This window comes from Paramisgurnus dabryanus, chromosome 3 (genome assembly GCF_030506205.2).
Source record: "Paramisgurnus dabryanus chromosome 3, PD_genome_1.1, whole genome shotgun sequence".
Lineage (NCBI taxonomy): Eukaryota > Metazoa > Chordata > Actinopteri > Cypriniformes > Cobitidae > Paramisgurnus > Paramisgurnus dabryanus.
In genome coordinates this window covers 43624520-43641531 of record NC_133339.1, presented here as the reverse complement: position 1 = coordinate 43641531, position 17012 = coordinate 43624520, and the positions used below count along the sequence as shown (strand labels likewise).

Sequence of the window (17012 nt, the reverse complement as noted above, 5' to 3'; positions counted from 1 at the left end):
GGCATTGACTAAAATGAAACACTGTCTGTACTTTAAGCATCTCAGACTTTATGTACTGTAAGCATCCAAAAAGAGGTAAATCTCAGAATCGCATGTTACATAAGCACCCTGCATTACTCTTTAATATAAAGAGCTTTAATCCAGTTCTGTGATTTCCTGTTATTTGTTTTATTAATGTGTCTTTCTTTACCTGATCTTATCTGTGCAAAGTATTAAAGCTACAGTATGATAAATATTCTCTTGCAATAATGTGACATTACAGAAATGTCTAGTGAATGTTAAAGATAAGAAACTGAAGTCTCACTGCTGGGGCTGTGGGGAAACACAAGACACAATATCTCAACAAATACATGTTACAATAAATAAATAGAAAATGCAACAATTTGTTTTATATTTAAAAACATTATTATGAGCATTTGACATATTTTTGCCAATATCCCAGATCAATCATTAAGCTGTCAAATCATACAGGATTTGCTTTGTGCACACACACACACACACACACACACACACACACACACACACACACACACACACACACACACACACACACACACACACACACACACACATTCTGGTTTCCATGTTTTGTGGGGACATTCCATAGACGTAATGTATTTTATACTGTACAAACTGTATATTCTATTCCCCTTACCTACCCCATTCCCTACCCCAACCATCACAGAAACCCTTCTCCTACTTCACATTTTCAAGAAACGTCATTCTGTTTGATTTATGAGCTTGTTTCCTCATGGGGACATCAAAATGTCCCCACAAGGTCACAAAAATACTGGTATTCCTATCTTTGTGGGGACAACTGGTCCCCACAACGTAATAATTACCAGGTACACACACACACACACACACACACACACACACACACACACACACACACACACACACACACACACATACGCTCGCACAGACACACACACTTACCATAACTCCAACCATAACAACTGAGTGCCTAACCCTAACCCTTAACCTAACCCCAACCACAACCCAACCCAATCCAAACCCTAATCCAAAATCCTAGTCTTAAACAGGGGTTCCAGAAAGTGAGGACTGGTCAAAATGACCTCACTTTACTCTCGCTGTCCTCACTCTGATGCTCTTACAAAAATTAGTGCACTTAATTAGCTGTACAAATACATGCATGCACGCACACACACAAAATTCATTGTTCAGTAAACTACCGACGTTAATTTTTTATGTTTATATTATAATATAAATGTATGATGTAATGTAGTCTTGAAAATGAAGTATACAGGTGGCCAGAGATCCCGGCATCCGATTGAATTATAATCTGATTGATAATCTTTTTTCATTGTTACGCATGCAGAAATAAGCTATGGGTTTAAATGGAACAAGCAAACTAAGGTCTTGTGTGTAATTTGCCCTTTGAAATGATAAGAGTAGAAAATGTTGAGGGGGGAAGGGAAGACTTTGAAGGGGAGGGATGAGTTAGAGCGAAACATAAAGAGATTGATAGCATTAGAAACAGACATGAGGAGAGCAGCTGTCATCTTTGAATCAAATCAAAGCATTGCACTTCCACACGGCAGAAACCACAGATGGGACATAGGAGCATCTTTTATAATAAATACAGCTGAAATGATACAAAACTTAAGTTTGAATGTCTGAAACAAGGAACCCATCAGTCACTTGCCTGAAGCAAGGATTATTCATCTCCTTGTGCATCCTGGAGCGCTATGGGTATACGGCGAGCTCATAGAGCATACCTGGCTTTTACTTTCAATTGTGTGGCATTTGCCATGGCTGTGTCGGCTGTCACCACCAGCTACTGGTGTGAAGGGACCAGGAAGGTGGCAAAGCCCTTCTGCACTGGGCTAGTGACAGTCAAGCAGACGTACTGTATCCGGTTTAACAGCTCCAACATCAACGACACACGCCTGGTGCAGTACATCTATGAGACCGGAGAGGAAAAATTCCTCATGAGGAAGTTTCACACGGGTATCTGGTTCTCCTGTGAACAAACTGTCGACTTACTGGGTAAGACACCATTAGTGAATCTTTCATTAGCACTGTTTGAGATAAATTAGAGTTTATTCTGAATTCTGACAAGGATTGTATCTATATTTGGAGAAAAAAGGTGCATATTTTTTATATTTAGTGGATCAAGTGTTTTATCAGTACTTTCTTTGTTTATAGGATTTGACTGTAGAAGTTTTTTAGAGATAGCACCTGATCATGAAAGAGGTGGGTAAGTACATAGTGTATCTGATTAATGATACTAAAATTACAATTACATTTTAAAATAGTGAAATGTATTTTAATTAACCAGCTGACATTCACTTACATTTTGTTGTACATCACAGCTGTGATTTGGCCATAGTCATGACAGCAGGTATCAGGGTGCATGCTGACATTCAGTAAAGCAATATGACTCAGTGTGACTCTATAAACAAACAATTATTCGAACAATAATCTGCAACCCATCTTATCAATAAAGTAATACATAAATATGTGATATTTAGTACACAGTTTATTTTTTAATAGCTTAATAATTTAGTTAAACAAATTGTCTGTTAAATAATACTGTTTAATAATACATTTCAAGCATCTCGTTCCTTCTTAGGGAACCAGAGTTGCAGTCATAACCCGAGACATTCCCTTTCGAGGGAACTCAAGCTGCATCACCGTAGTGATGCTTTGGGAATGGTATACCCAAAACACCAGACTTCCAAGTGCCTGTATGTGTATATCTTACGAGCACAACTATGATGGAAGGACCTGCAAATCTGGTGTAGAAACCAGGTCCAAGTCATAAAATCTCAAAAAAGTGAGGATAGAGGACCAGCATGCCACATCACATACCCCTTTGAAACAAACCGATCATAAGGCTTAAGAAGCTGCCATACTTTTAGTTGAATGTGCTCGAAGGTGAGGGGCATTCAAAGACATTGTAAGCTAAAATGATTACCTCAGCTATCCATTTCTAATAGTTTGTTTGGTTGCTGGAAAACCTTTTTTGGGCAAACAAAACCACTATTCCCTCCTCACTGGGACTCTCCTCACTTCTGTGTTACTTCACAGTCACTGATGCCTCACAGCTAGCAGAGTCTAAATCTTCTGTCCTCATTTTGCTAGATCGATCAGCTGTGTTTGACACAGCAAATCACCAGATCCTCTTATCAGCGCTATCATCACTAGGAATCACAGGAACTGCATTACATTGGTTTGAACCATACCTCTCAGACAAACCCTTCAGGTTATTTTGAAAAGGAAAGCAGTCCGAATCACATAATATTATCACTGGAGTCCCTCAAGGACCAGTGCTTGGACCACTTCTACTCTCCATTATTACACATCCATACACATTATATTCAACATCCATAGGAACCATTAAATTATATGGCTTCTTTTACCACTGCTATGATGATGATACCCAGATTTTCCTCTCTTTCCAACCAGACGACCCTCTTGTTGAGGCTTGCATTGCAGCCTGCCTGGAAAGACATCCTAGCTTACACCATCATCAGCTCAGCCTAGTCAAGATTGTACTTCTTGCCCCACCCTGCAGTGCCACACAACTGTACCATCCAACTTGGGACTTCAACCATATCAGAACAGCCTTGGTGTGGTCTTTGATGGCCAGCTGATCTTCAGGAAATACACTGCAAAGACATAGCGGTCTTGCAGATTCCGGTTATATAATATCAGAAAGATTAGGCCTTTTCTAACTAAGCATGCAACACAACTTCTTGTCCAGGCCCCGTTTTTTTTAAGTCTAGACTGCAAGGCTTTGCTAACTGGTCTACCTGCACTGTCAATCAAACCGCTTTAAATGATTCGGAATGCAGCAGCTTGATTGGTCTTCCAGGACACCGTAGGAGCACATCTCACATGTTTACTCATTACTCACCATTAGCTATCAGTTGCTGCCTTCATGAAGTTTAAGTCACTGCTACTTATATTCAGATCGGTGACTGGCTCTGCACCAACATACCTCCAATCCCTCTTACATATCTACATGCCATTCAAGGGCAGGCCCAGGGCACATTAGCAAGTATCTATCTGGGCCTTTGGTACAGAAAAGCCTTAATCACATCCGGTGCAATCTCAAGACAATTAGAAGATGCTAAGAAAGCCAAAAGATGTTCTACTCATTTAGGAAATGTGAAAGCCAAAAGAAACAATCTTAACTGCAAGAAATAGACTAAAAAGGTTACCATAGATAAGCCTTTCAGCACCACATCAAGGTCCCAAGCCTTAAGTTACAGTTTAATACAGACATACTGTAAAACATGTTCAGTGTTCTTTAATCTAACATTTGTTGGGATATATATTAACCTGCATTGATAGCTCATTTCAGAAAAATCAATACTGTTTTATAATTTTTGGATACAATATTACATAGCTAAAAATGTGAAATGAACCATCTCACTTATATAAATGTCTTAGATAATAAATTAAACAACATTTTAATTTATTTGACACAAACTTTCTCTCTGTGTGTTTTTTAGGGGTGCTGTGGCTGTGTATTGTGGCCGAGTGTCTGTATATAGCTCTGCTGTTCACGGGTGGATCTCTCTTGATGTTAGAGATGTGTCCCTGCTTTAACTTGATAAACAAACTCAAGCTTAATGCCTTTGCAGCTGTCTGCACTGCTCTCTCAGGTAACAATATTTCAGCACTGTTTCTGTTATTTTTAGACACCTTAACTTAGTTTTGCTATGTGCTGCTGGAGAACATGCTCATTTAAATAGCTTTCATTGACATTATTGATATTCATCCATAATCTGGATCTTGTTTTTCAAGAGTTTATAATCTTAAAATGCAAATCAATTAAACATTATTTTCTTCAGAAGTATAAGAGTAGAAGAGCATGGATGGCCTCAAAGCAGAACTAAAAAAAAACATACATTTTTGCTTTCCTAATCTATGTTTTTCATTTATAATCGAGGGGGTAACATCAGATCTCAACTATTATAAAATACAAAGTCATAGCTTTTTTAACCGAGTATATCTACAAAAGTATTTGCTTAAAACAATGAGACATGCAGCGTTATTATTGTTTATTAAGACTAAGATGACTATTCATTTAAAGTACCTACATTGAGTTTCTCATTTCTCAGACCGGCATGATAAGAGGATATTGCTTAATTCTTACAGTCCACGTCTTCAGCAGTCTCTGCTGAAAGCTCATTTGCCAAAACAGAAAATCCTGCTAGCTCTACTCCAACCAGTCAGAAATGACATGAGATTATATACCATAAATCCACAGTGCTCCACATGTTTCCAACCCTTCACAGAGAGCAGTGATGGGTCAGAAAACACCCGAATAATATTACACAAGCATTATACATTACATAATTTACTATAAGACACCAAAAGTCATCCTTGTTTTGTTTTTAGAATAATTTCTTGTTAAATACCCTTATTTCATCATTTTGCAAACGCTTTAGAAATTGTTATGAGTATATTTGTCAGATATAGACATAATATATGTGTATGTGTGTGTGTAATGGTGGGAAAGATATTGAAATGTTTTGAACTGAACACAGCTTCTCTGCTCCATTCTGAATGTGGGATCTGTCCCAGCAGCGTGGGGATTTGGTGGTTTGTGCTGTAATCGGATTGCAAAGGGGGTAGTGGTTTTGGTATGTGACATGACCAGAAGAGACCATCCTCCCTCCCCCATATAATTTGACTAATCCTGACTGTTAGGATTGCTCACTCAGGGAGTCTATGCACATCAGCACCTGCTGATAAAAAACAAAACCTCTCGGTACCTACATTCATATGATGCATGTACACTACCTGATAAAAGTTGCTTACTTATTCCATTAAAATATATTTTAGAAAAATAATAAATGCATCAAAGAGCGAGAGACAGACAGTGTAGAAGTATTAGAAACTTAATACAAAAAATATCTGCTGTATAATTGGGACACACAAACCTCAAGAATCAGATTATGAATCTCAACCATGGTGACAAATAAAATAGTAAAAAAATCATTATTTATCCATGCTGCAGTGCATATTGGGAATCCTGAATGATATTTGTAATTTGTTGATACCCAGCATGCATTGCAGCATGAAGTTTTTCATTTATTTGTCACCATGGTTGAGATTGATACTCTGATTCTTGATGTTTGTGCGTCCCAATTATACAGCGGATATTTTTTGTCCAGAGTTTCTAAAACTCCTAAATGACAAACTGCTGTAAAAGTGCTGGATCTCATTTACATTATTGACAGAAAGTAAACTTTTGATTAGTAAATAATTTAGGTGATGATCTTTACCAATATGTACCAACTACCACAGAATTACACTATCAACTTTACATGTTCATAACAAATGTGATGCATTAACACAACCAGGGAATAAACTAGCAAGCAAAAAGTCAAGAGTCAAGAATGCAACTAAAACAAACACTAATCACAATAACGGTGACTTAAAACTAAACAAAACATCAACATCTAAACCTAATAAGTGAATTGTGTTTTCTACAGCAATATATTTACTGAACATTCAGAAATAATTTTTTATGAAATAATAGAATGCAATGTTTCTCTATCATAACAGTCAAACAAGTCAGCATAATAAACAGTTGTTGTTTTAAACATTGTGTGAACATTAAAACATGACATTGTCATAACGTTTAAAAATGGTAAAATGTTTAAAAATGGTAAAATGTAACATTCCTCTAACGTTGAGACAACACAAAAACGTTCTTAGAACGTCAAGAAAACTTATTTCGCCATGTATCCCTCTGGTCTGCCTCTCCACATCATCACCGCTCTGGTTTGATAAACAGAGGAATATAAATACAAACACACACACACACACACACACACACACACACACACACACACACACACACACACACACACACACACACACACACACACACACACACACACACACACACACACACACACACACACACACACACACACACACACACACACACACACACACACACACACACACACACACACACACACACACACACACATAAATAAATACATGTTTAATATAATAAAGCTTGACGGTGAAAGACTTTATACCCTTAAATTGCCAAATTTCCCTCAGACATCACATGTAATTGAATTAAACACTATTGGGCGGTTTTCTCGGACAGGACTTATCACTGACTAAAATACTGACATCTCTTAACATATGAGTGCTATTGTTTTGTCTCAAAATGCACGTCAGTATTGTATTTTATAAGGTTTGTTTGTAAAAATGTCCAAATTATAATTAAGACCGAGTCCTAAACCCTGTCCGGTAAACCAACCCTATATCCAGGCTATCGTAACTAAAATACCTTCACTTTAACTCGGACACATAACATAACACACCTTTATATAACTTATATCTTTACAAAAATGTAGAGTATTTGCGTCTTTGCCAATTAAAATAGTCTTAAATTAACATTTATTTACAAACACTTACCTGACGTGAACTTGAGGAAACGGCTGATGACTTGTGTCGTTGTGTGAAACAAGTGATTCAGCTGTTACGTGCGGATTGATCTCAGATGAAATGACCTCTGATCCAGATCCTTCCAAGTTAAGACATTTTAAATTCAAAACATACGCACATACACACACACACACACACACACACACACACACACACACACACACACACACACACACACACACACACACACACACACACATTCTGGTTTCCATGTTTTGTGGGGACATTCCATAGACGTAATGCATTTTATACCATACAAACTGTATATTCTATTCCCCTTACCTGCCCCATTCCCTAACCCCAACCATCACAAAAACCTTTCTTGTACCTTAGATTTTCAATAAACATCATCTTGTTTGATTTATAAGCTTGTTTCCTCATGGGGACATCAAAATGTCCCCACAAGGTCACAAAAACACTGGTATTCCTATCTTTGTGGGGACAATTGGTCCCCGCAACGTGATAATTACCAGGTACACACACACACACACACACACACACACACACACACACACGGGTATATTTAGAAGTTTTATTTAAGATTGTTATGATATTGGGACTATTTCTCCACCCGCTCCTTCAGCTCTGAAGTACAAATTCGCAGGCAGCACGGTTATAACAAATGTAAAAGATATGAAACATCACTCAACAGCGATATCAATTAAGTGAAATCTTAAAATATGATTTAAAACATAACCCTTTCATTATTAAGTATGAGAAATTAAAATGAATTAAATCACGTGTAAACGCCACAGAGATATCAGAGCCAGCAGTTGATTTCTGATGGGCTTGCCGAGGCAAGGCTGCGCTGGGCGGGGTGTGAGCGCTTGAGCGACGGTGATCATCTGGAGCTCATCTGGAGCTCATCTTCGTTCGAAAGTGTCTGAGCACATTTTTAAATAGACGCTATCAGGGGCGTCAGTTTGTGTTGAAAAGTGGTGGGGACAAAAGATCAGATGAAAAAACATTACAACAGGACGGGAAAAATATTGAAAAACGGCGCATCAAAAATTGGCATAGTGTAGGCCGGTCAACAACACAAAAATACTCAGCATAAAACCCTCAACAATGTCGACTGCACATGTAACAGTCACTGAAACACCAGCTCAACAGAACAGTGCCAAAGCACCATACCGTAGAAAACAGCAGTGCATTAAGTCAATGATTAGAATGAAATTCATTATATATATAAAAGAAAACATATGTGACCCTGGACCACAAAACCAGTCGTACACTGCAAAAATGATTTTCAAGAAAAAAATTTCTTTGTATTTTTGTCTTGTTTTTAGTAAAAATATAAAAACAATTTTTAAATTAAGATGCTTTTTCTTGATGAGCAAAATGACCTAAGAAAATAAATCTAGTTTTTAGACCAAAAATACCAAATGTAAGTGATTTTGTGCATAAAACAAGCAAAAAAATCTGCCAATAGGGTAAGCAAAAAAATCTTGAACATTTTTCTTAAACACAAAATTGAAGAAAAATTCAAGAAAAAATTGCTTACCCCATTGGCAGATTTTTTTTGCTTGTTTTATGCAGAAAATCACTTAAATTTGATATTTTTGGTCTAAAAACTAGATTTTTGCTCATAAAGAAAAAGCATCTAAATTTAAGAATTTTTGGATATTTTTACTGAAAACAAGACAAAAATACTAAGAATTTTTTTCTTGAAAATCTGACTTTCTACTTCGTATTTTTGTCTTGTTTTCAGTAGAAATATCTAAAAATTCTTAAATTAAGATGTATTTTCTTGATGAGCAAAATGACTTAAGAAAATAAGATAAAAAAAATTACACAAAAAATATACAATTTAAGTGAATTTGTGCTTAAAACAAGCAAAAATATAGTGCCAATGGCCCTTCAGATGTTCTTACTGACTTTGGAGTTTTTATGCCTTCTATTAAGAGAAGACTTAATTCTGTATGTTCAGTCTGTATGATAAGTGAATAAAGGTTCCCTTTCAATACGGTTCACTTCGCATTGCGTCAGTTAGCTGACGCTATGGGGGGAAACTCCTGTTTACTCCGTGACTGAAGCCTATTGGTTAACGTCTGTACAAAGTACAGACCAATGACGTTTGAACCCGCGCGCGGGAGGAACGCGTCCTTATATAAGCGCGGTTCAATCGTCAGGAGCTCATATTATTTCTCCTTCAGCGCGAACCTCTCGCTGCTCCGAAGAAAAAGAAGAAGCCTTACCTCGCCGTTGACAAAAGCCCTGCAGCGGAGTCCAGGCCTAGCGTCTTCCCCTGCCGTTTTCCGGCTGAGAACCGAAGATAGCAGAGTCCAGGTCTAGCGTCTTCCCCTGCCGCTTTCCGGCCGAGAACCGAAGATAGCCTTCGCTTGCCGTGGTACGAGCCCTGTGCAGCGGACACACGCCTGACGAGGTCTCCCCTGCGGCCGCCCGGTAAGATCAATACTTTTAATATAAAGCTATAAGCTAAAAGAGCAGGCGCTGTTGTAATAGCGTCCAGCACAGCGGCTCGGTGAGCCTCTCTGCTATGAATTTCCTCCGAGCGCGTTACCGGTCTGGCACCTCCCACGCCGGGACCGCGCTTATGCTTTGGTTGTCTTATCCATGTTTCGTGCTCCCCCTGCTGTTCCTCTCTCGCCGGGATGAACACACGGCGAGCCATGAGACTAGATGGATGCATAGACAAGCACACACGGACTAACTCCCCCTGTGTTCTGTCACACCGCAACCGTTCATGCTTACAGAGTCCCTTCGCTCCTCCTTACATTCAGTGGCGAGATCTCTGGCACATATATTAATCCCCCGAGTGCATCGGGTGATACCGTCACGACGCATGGCTGTTCTGTCTGTGTTGCTGCTCCCCTCTGCCGTTCCTCTCTTGTTGAGATGAACAAGCGGGGAACCGTAGACCTGGATAGATGCATACGACAAGCAAACACGGGCGGTCTGCCCCTGTCTCTGTCATAGCACAGCCACTCGTGCTCCACGCTTGCGGAGTCCCTCGCTCCTTTCCCCACAGTGGTGAGGTCGCTTAACGGCTTAGCTAGCACGCGGTATTACGGCTCGCTGCCTCTAAATGCAGCTGTCCAGTGTTCAACGATTACAGAGCTTCATGCCCCTCCCCTCCTGGAGCGGCGCGATCTCATTCGTCTGCTCGATAGGGCCGATTCGCCGCTATTGGAGCACCAAGAACACTCATTATAAGAGAGCTTCATGCCCCTCCCCTCCTGGAGCGGCACGATCTCATTCGTCTGCTCGATAAGGCGGACACGCCTCTATTGGAGCGCTAAAACACTTATTATAGAGCTTTACTGGCCTGAGCCGATCTCACTTCAGATAGCTCATTTTTCGTCTGCCTGGTAATTTCTCTCTGGTTTAGACGGAATCAGAGGCAGAACGAATTTGTTTATAATATACTGAGGCCCGAATACCTCCCTTTATTCAGTCCCGTCCTATATCAGTGCGCTGAATATTGGTACATTCTTATATATACCCGGTTTTTCTGCCCTTTTAATAAACGGCAAAACCGCGGGCCTCACGGCAGACTTCCTCTCTGCGATGGGTTCAGTCTGACATTAAACCACCTAGACATACTACCCTGCTCCGTGAGCCGTTCGGTCACCGTCACTACTGAGGCTTGTGCACCTGAACGGCTGAGCTCTGGTCTCCGCAGCATAGCTGCATCAACAGAGAACGAAACTGTCTGGGAAAAAGGGGTTATGTCGCGCCTCGGCTGGACTGCCCTGAAATGTTTTCTGTGTGCTGTTTATCCAAACATACTGTGTAATACTGTCGGCTATGCGACCTCACTATAGTGGCGAACGGTATTTGATTCCTCTAAAAAGAGTAATTTCCGTGCTTACTATACTGTGTATTGACACCCACGGTTGTACGGTGTCTCTAAACACTTTATCGCCTTACTGACAAGCAATCAGTAATACGCACACACGGCCCGCTGTCCATAATTCTATCGACGCTAGCCGAAAAAAAAAACCCGGTTTGGCCATATACTGTGTATTGACACCCCACGACTGTACGGTGTCTCTAACACCTTTCTGCCAAATTCGCTCGCAGCCCACCTCAGTTTCTCCGCTACGATGCTGATGGCGCAAACGAGCACGGTCTTACGGCTGTTATTCTCTCTTCCTAGAGAAAGGACAGCCTCAGACTTTTGCATGGCTCCAAGCGTTTGAATCGCGCCCTCTCCGGACGGCCACTCAAAGGCTTACAGCCAAGCGGTTTATGACGTTTTTCGGCCATATAGCTGATTTATATTAGCGGATCCGAAGACGCTCACACCTCCGCTCCAATACTCGGAGATATTAAGGGTAATATCAACCTCAAGTGAGCTTGCTACCCGCCACAATAAGTTTCAAAGCTTAAAGCGCGCGCACAGTCAGACGCGCGCGGCATCTCGTTTAAGACGGGCGCACGTACCCCTCTAACGAGCCTCAGAAAGCTGAATATCGTGGCATTCTGTTCATAAGTCCACTTCAGTTTGACTAAGCAAAGATCCCGCCCCGAGCTGACGGCCGGGAAGCTTGCTTAAGTTACACACTGCTGCATGAAGTGCTGTCATTACGAGCTAGCCCAGCATTTGCTGTGGGTTGAACACGCTTTACGACGGCAATCAGCCTTCGGCGCGTGGAACGCCGTTTGTCTCATATAAATCACCTTGTACTGTGAATACGGTACATTAAGAGGATGATTTAGCACTGCAGCACTCTCGACCGTGTTATTGTGATAATGCGGTCGGGCAATCTACGGTGGTTTCATTATTTACCGAACCAGACTGAGATCTCGCCCCCTGAACAAGCTGACGAGTCATCTCCTTTATAAACTCATTGCATCGCTTTATAAGCTATGTTCAATCAGAGTGATACGCATCTCATGCTTAAACTACCAATATTAACCCATTACGATGGGCGTGCGGAGATGGCATCCGTGGGACACGACCTACATTACGTGCCTTATGACACATTGACACAAGCTGCTAGGACCCCTTTCACGAGGCGTCCTTATGCACAGTCTGATCCATTCTGTCTAGTGACATTTGAAAGTCAATACCCCCCGCGAATCGTGGGTGGAACACTTTTCTCCTCACTACAGAGGCACGGCGGCTCTCTCCCCTACCTATATCTATGTGGCCGTGATAACAGCGAACCACGCTTTTACGACCGACCATTCATTTAATTCACAAGCCTGTCATCTCTCAGATGCGGACGGCGGCGGTAACAGCGAACCATGCTTTTACGGCTGGCCATTCACTTTATTCATAAGCCTGTCATTTCTCAGATGCGGACGGTGCCCGAGGCACAGCGCTCTGGAACTGTCCAAGGTCCTGGATGACAGATACGTCTGACGTACATCAGACGATCAGCTGTTCATCTGCGTCACAGATCACTCACTAGAGCACCTGTCAATACAGGCTATTTATGGATCGTTGACGTTATCACCTCCCGTGACAATTATGCTCACTTGTCTTAGAGCATGGGCATGGTCTTAGAGGTTTCTCATTTGACAATTGTGACACGGCCGGCTGGTCCCCGCCGTCCACGTTGTCCGTTTACAGCTTCGACATCCCTGCTTCGCGCACTACTGAGGTTTGTTGCATTAAAGGTGCGCCCATTAGCTCACCTGTATGCACGATATGGTTTTTAATTATATGCGTCCACCGTGCGCTTAGAGAAGCTCACATGTACACGCTATAACATTTTGGTATACAATAAGATGCGCTTGGGAAAGCTCACCTGTATACACAGCTGTGTTATGCTTTGTGACACATACATTGTTGTTCATCTGTGTACGTTCACGGTGCGTTGGGTGCCCACCGTTACGTTCATCAATCATATCTGTACACATTCACGGCGCGTTGTGTGCACTGATTTATCTATACGCATTCACGGTGCACTGAAGAGTTCACCCGTGTGCGCACAATTTATTATCAGAACACATGACGGCGCGCTCGAGAATCTTGCCGGCCTGTGCATTATAACACTCTGATATGCATTCACGATGTATTCAAGTGTTCACCTGTGCCCGTGCAATTTATAGTCAATACACATTTATGGCGCGCTTGGAAAGCTCACCGATCTGTGCACTATAATACTACCTACATGCATCCCGATGCGCTCGAGGGTGCACCTGGGTTCACACTATTGTGGTATCTGTATAATCCCACGCTACGAACCGTTCTGCCGCATATTATAGTCAGATCGGCCGTTCGTGAGCTTCGCAGATCACTCACTACGTATGTCTGTTGCTAACAGTGGTTATTTAGATGGATCGTTGAAACCATCGCACTGGCTCACGCCCCTCTATGAGCTATGTCCTATATAGAGCCCACTCTGTGCGAGTTTGGCTTCTTCATGAACTTGGTCTACAGGGGTATCTATATCTATATTTGATATCTGCTACGCGGCCGGCTGGTCTTCGCCGTCTACGTTGTCAGATTGTACAGCTTAGACGTCCCTGCCCTACGAGCGCAGGTTCTCTCGGCTCAATCATGCACGCTCATGCGTTTTATGTGTACACCACGGTGCGCTCAGCGAGCTCACCAACGTGACTCTGAATTTACTTATCTCGCACAGCCGCGGCGCGCTCGGTACCTCGCCGTCTTGTGCTATGTTATGTGCCCCCGGTGCGTTTAAAACCCCACCGTGTGCGCTTCAACAATTTATATGGTGCTTACACATTTGCTTTTAAAGCTGTGAATATGCCGGGTATAGGGCCACACGCAGTGTCTCTCCGGTAAGGCACTTCAGTACGTTGTGTATGCACGGCGTGATGGGATTACGTTCCCCCATAGCGTCAGCTAACTGACGCAATGCGAAGTGAACCGTATTGAAAGGGAACGCTTAGGTTACTCACGTAACCCCGGTTCCCTGAAATAACGGGAACGAAGCATTGCGTCTCTTGCCGTGCTACAAACGTCTACGCAGCGAGTGTTATTCGGCTGCGCGCTTCAGTCGAATAATATGAGCTCCTGACGATTGAACCGCGCTTATATAAGGACGCGTTCCTCCCGCGCGCGGGTTCAAACGTCATTGGTCTGTACTTTGTACAGACGTTAACCAATAGGCTTCAGTCACGGAGTAAACAGGAGTTTCCCCCCATAGCGTCAGCTAACTGACGCAATGCTTCGTTCCCGTTATTTCAGGGAACCGGGGTTACGTGAGTAACCTAAGCGTTTTGTTTTTATGTAACTGAAGTTAATTATTTTGTTAACAACACCAGCATAAATTATTTGATAAATAATTTTAAAAAGTTTATTAAAAATTTACAAATAATAAATATTAATTGAAGTAAACATTAAAACATTGAGAAAATACTTACATTTTAATTGACAGAGTCTTTGCTGTAAGTTTTTAAAGGTTCGAGTGATTAAAACATTTTAGTTGAATGATTTATAAAGCTAGTTGAGCAAACATACTTTTTTATATTTGAGTCAAGTTTGGGCCAACTAAAAAACAACAATCCAGGTAACACTTTGGAGTCAGAAATTGAGTGAACGTAAAATCTCTGTGGAACTAGTTACTAAAAAATAATTTTCATGAAAAAAGCCATTCACGGAGATGCGTGTGTCAATGGATCTTCTTCTACAGTGCATACTGAGTTTCTGCACGAGAGCGCTCTCTTGCTTTTGGATGTAGCAGCATTTCACTGTTATTCATTGAGTAGCATAGCAAACATCATTGGCCGATTTATCAGCCCATACCCTAAATTATTGTATTGCGGGAACAGTGTCACTTTTAAGGTCTCGTTCTTTCTGAAGCTTTGTTTTTTTATAGCTTTAATTGTGTTTACAGTGCGCAATATATCATGTGTTCATTTTTTCACTTGTAAAAAACTGATTATTTTCACTGTCCTAAAAACAGGCTAATGTCTTTCTTGTTTTATGAAGTACGTATCCAGATCTGATTGTGTAGTTTGTTTAGTGTGTTGTGATTCGATACCATACCTGGCGACTGACGTATTCCTGAGGGCGGAGTTTAGTGAAAACTGTTTTGTTGATGTCATTAAAGCAGGAAGTAGAGGGCTGTAGTCCAAACCGGCCATTCGCTGTAGGCTTTGAAAGGGGAATTCTGTTAAAGAAAATAAATCACCTGGCAGTGAACTTTGAGCTTTATCATTTTGCAGGTATTATTTATGCTCTAACAGCAACATTACACACTAACTAAAGTTTGAAAAATGGGAAGAACGTGACCTTCAAAAAAGCCAAACTTGACCGAATGTGTTACATTTTAACATTGTTACTGTTGTAAAGTGTTTTATCAATAGTTTCTTGAGGTCTCATAAATGCTTTTGAAATTCACATTCTGGGCTCTTATTGGATGCTTTCTAATTCTCAGTCCAAGTCAACACTTTTCTTTGTAAAGTTTTGTTATGAAAATAATTAATACATTGTCACAGTTTCATTTATGTGTAGCAAAATAATTTAAAATGTATGCGTACACCTTCAAATGTAACGTTTTTTTTTGAGTAACATTCCAGTCATATAAACTTCATGTTAGGTTACATGCTAAGTTTCGCAAGAACTCAGTTTATATGATTTTAGTCTAATAAAAACCATAAACCATGTAGCATCAAATGGAAGATAAGTTTAATTACATGGGAGGACTGTTATGTTATACTTGGGATTATGAACAAACCAATACTGTTCACGTTTATGCATTTCTTTGTTTAATGTGAGTCAAAAAAGCAAACCCCACTGCCATCTTGTGGATAAATTAAATAAATACAGTATGTGCACAATAAGGGATCTTATTGTATTTTTCTGTACACTTTAGGCCTTCTGGGCATGGTTGCCCATATGATGTTCACAACAGCTTTCCAGCTGGCTGTCAGTATGGGTCCAGAAGATTGGAGACCTAAGACATGGGACTACAGTTGGTCATATCTGTAAGTCTCAGAAGTGCTACAGTGTATTATAATTAAATTTGTAAGCAAAGTTTATAACACGTATTAATCAATAACCTTTAATCTAAATTTCTGTTAATTGTATGGTATAATAAATGTGCACTTTATGAATTCATTTTGCAAGACCATTATGACAGATCATTGATATCGTGTTCATTTGATGTTTTGACTACACTACCATGTGCCAAAAAATATTTTATTCTTGTTATGTTTGTTTTAATTTGATCAATCAAGAGATGTAAATGCATTAAAATAGACTGATATAAATGCAAACAATAAAAACTAATTTAGATCGTCTACTCTTTCTCAGTTTGGCATGGGGCTCATTTGCCACCTGCATGGGCTCGGCAGTCACGGCCTTAAACCAATACACCAAAACCATCATCGAGTTTAAATTTAAGCGACGGAGCATCGAGAAGAAACTGCGCATCAAGCAGAAGATTTTGGAGCTGGAGGTACCTGAAGACTTATGGTACATCACTTCATTACAGGAGCAAGCAGACCAACACACAGTTTTCTCTGTTAATGACATCGAAACATCTTACAACAGTGGAGAATATTACTTGTGAAGATAATGATGGACCTCGCTCCTCTTCAAACCACAACCTGCAGTGCATTTCTATTCAACAGGGCTGAATATGGATATTTAAATCATCTTCTGAATA

General features: G+C 40.7%; 1 protein-coding gene across 1 annotated transcript; it reads left to right on the top strand.

The window, feature by feature from the left end:
* The first annotated feature begins 1712 nt into the window (after window positions 1–1712).
* On the top strand, window positions 1713–16941 carry gsg1l2a (gsg1-like 2a). The gene is made up of 5 exons (XM_065263374.1): window positions 1713–2013; window positions 2173–2220; window positions 4488–4640; window positions 16218–16329; window positions 16658–16941. Exons 1-5 carry the CDS (start codon window positions 1713–1715, stop codon window positions 16914–16916), a joined length of 873 nt encoding a protein of 290 aa, XP_065119446.1. The 3' UTR covers window positions 16917–16941.
* The last annotated feature ends 71 nt before the right edge of the window (window positions 16942–17012 follow it).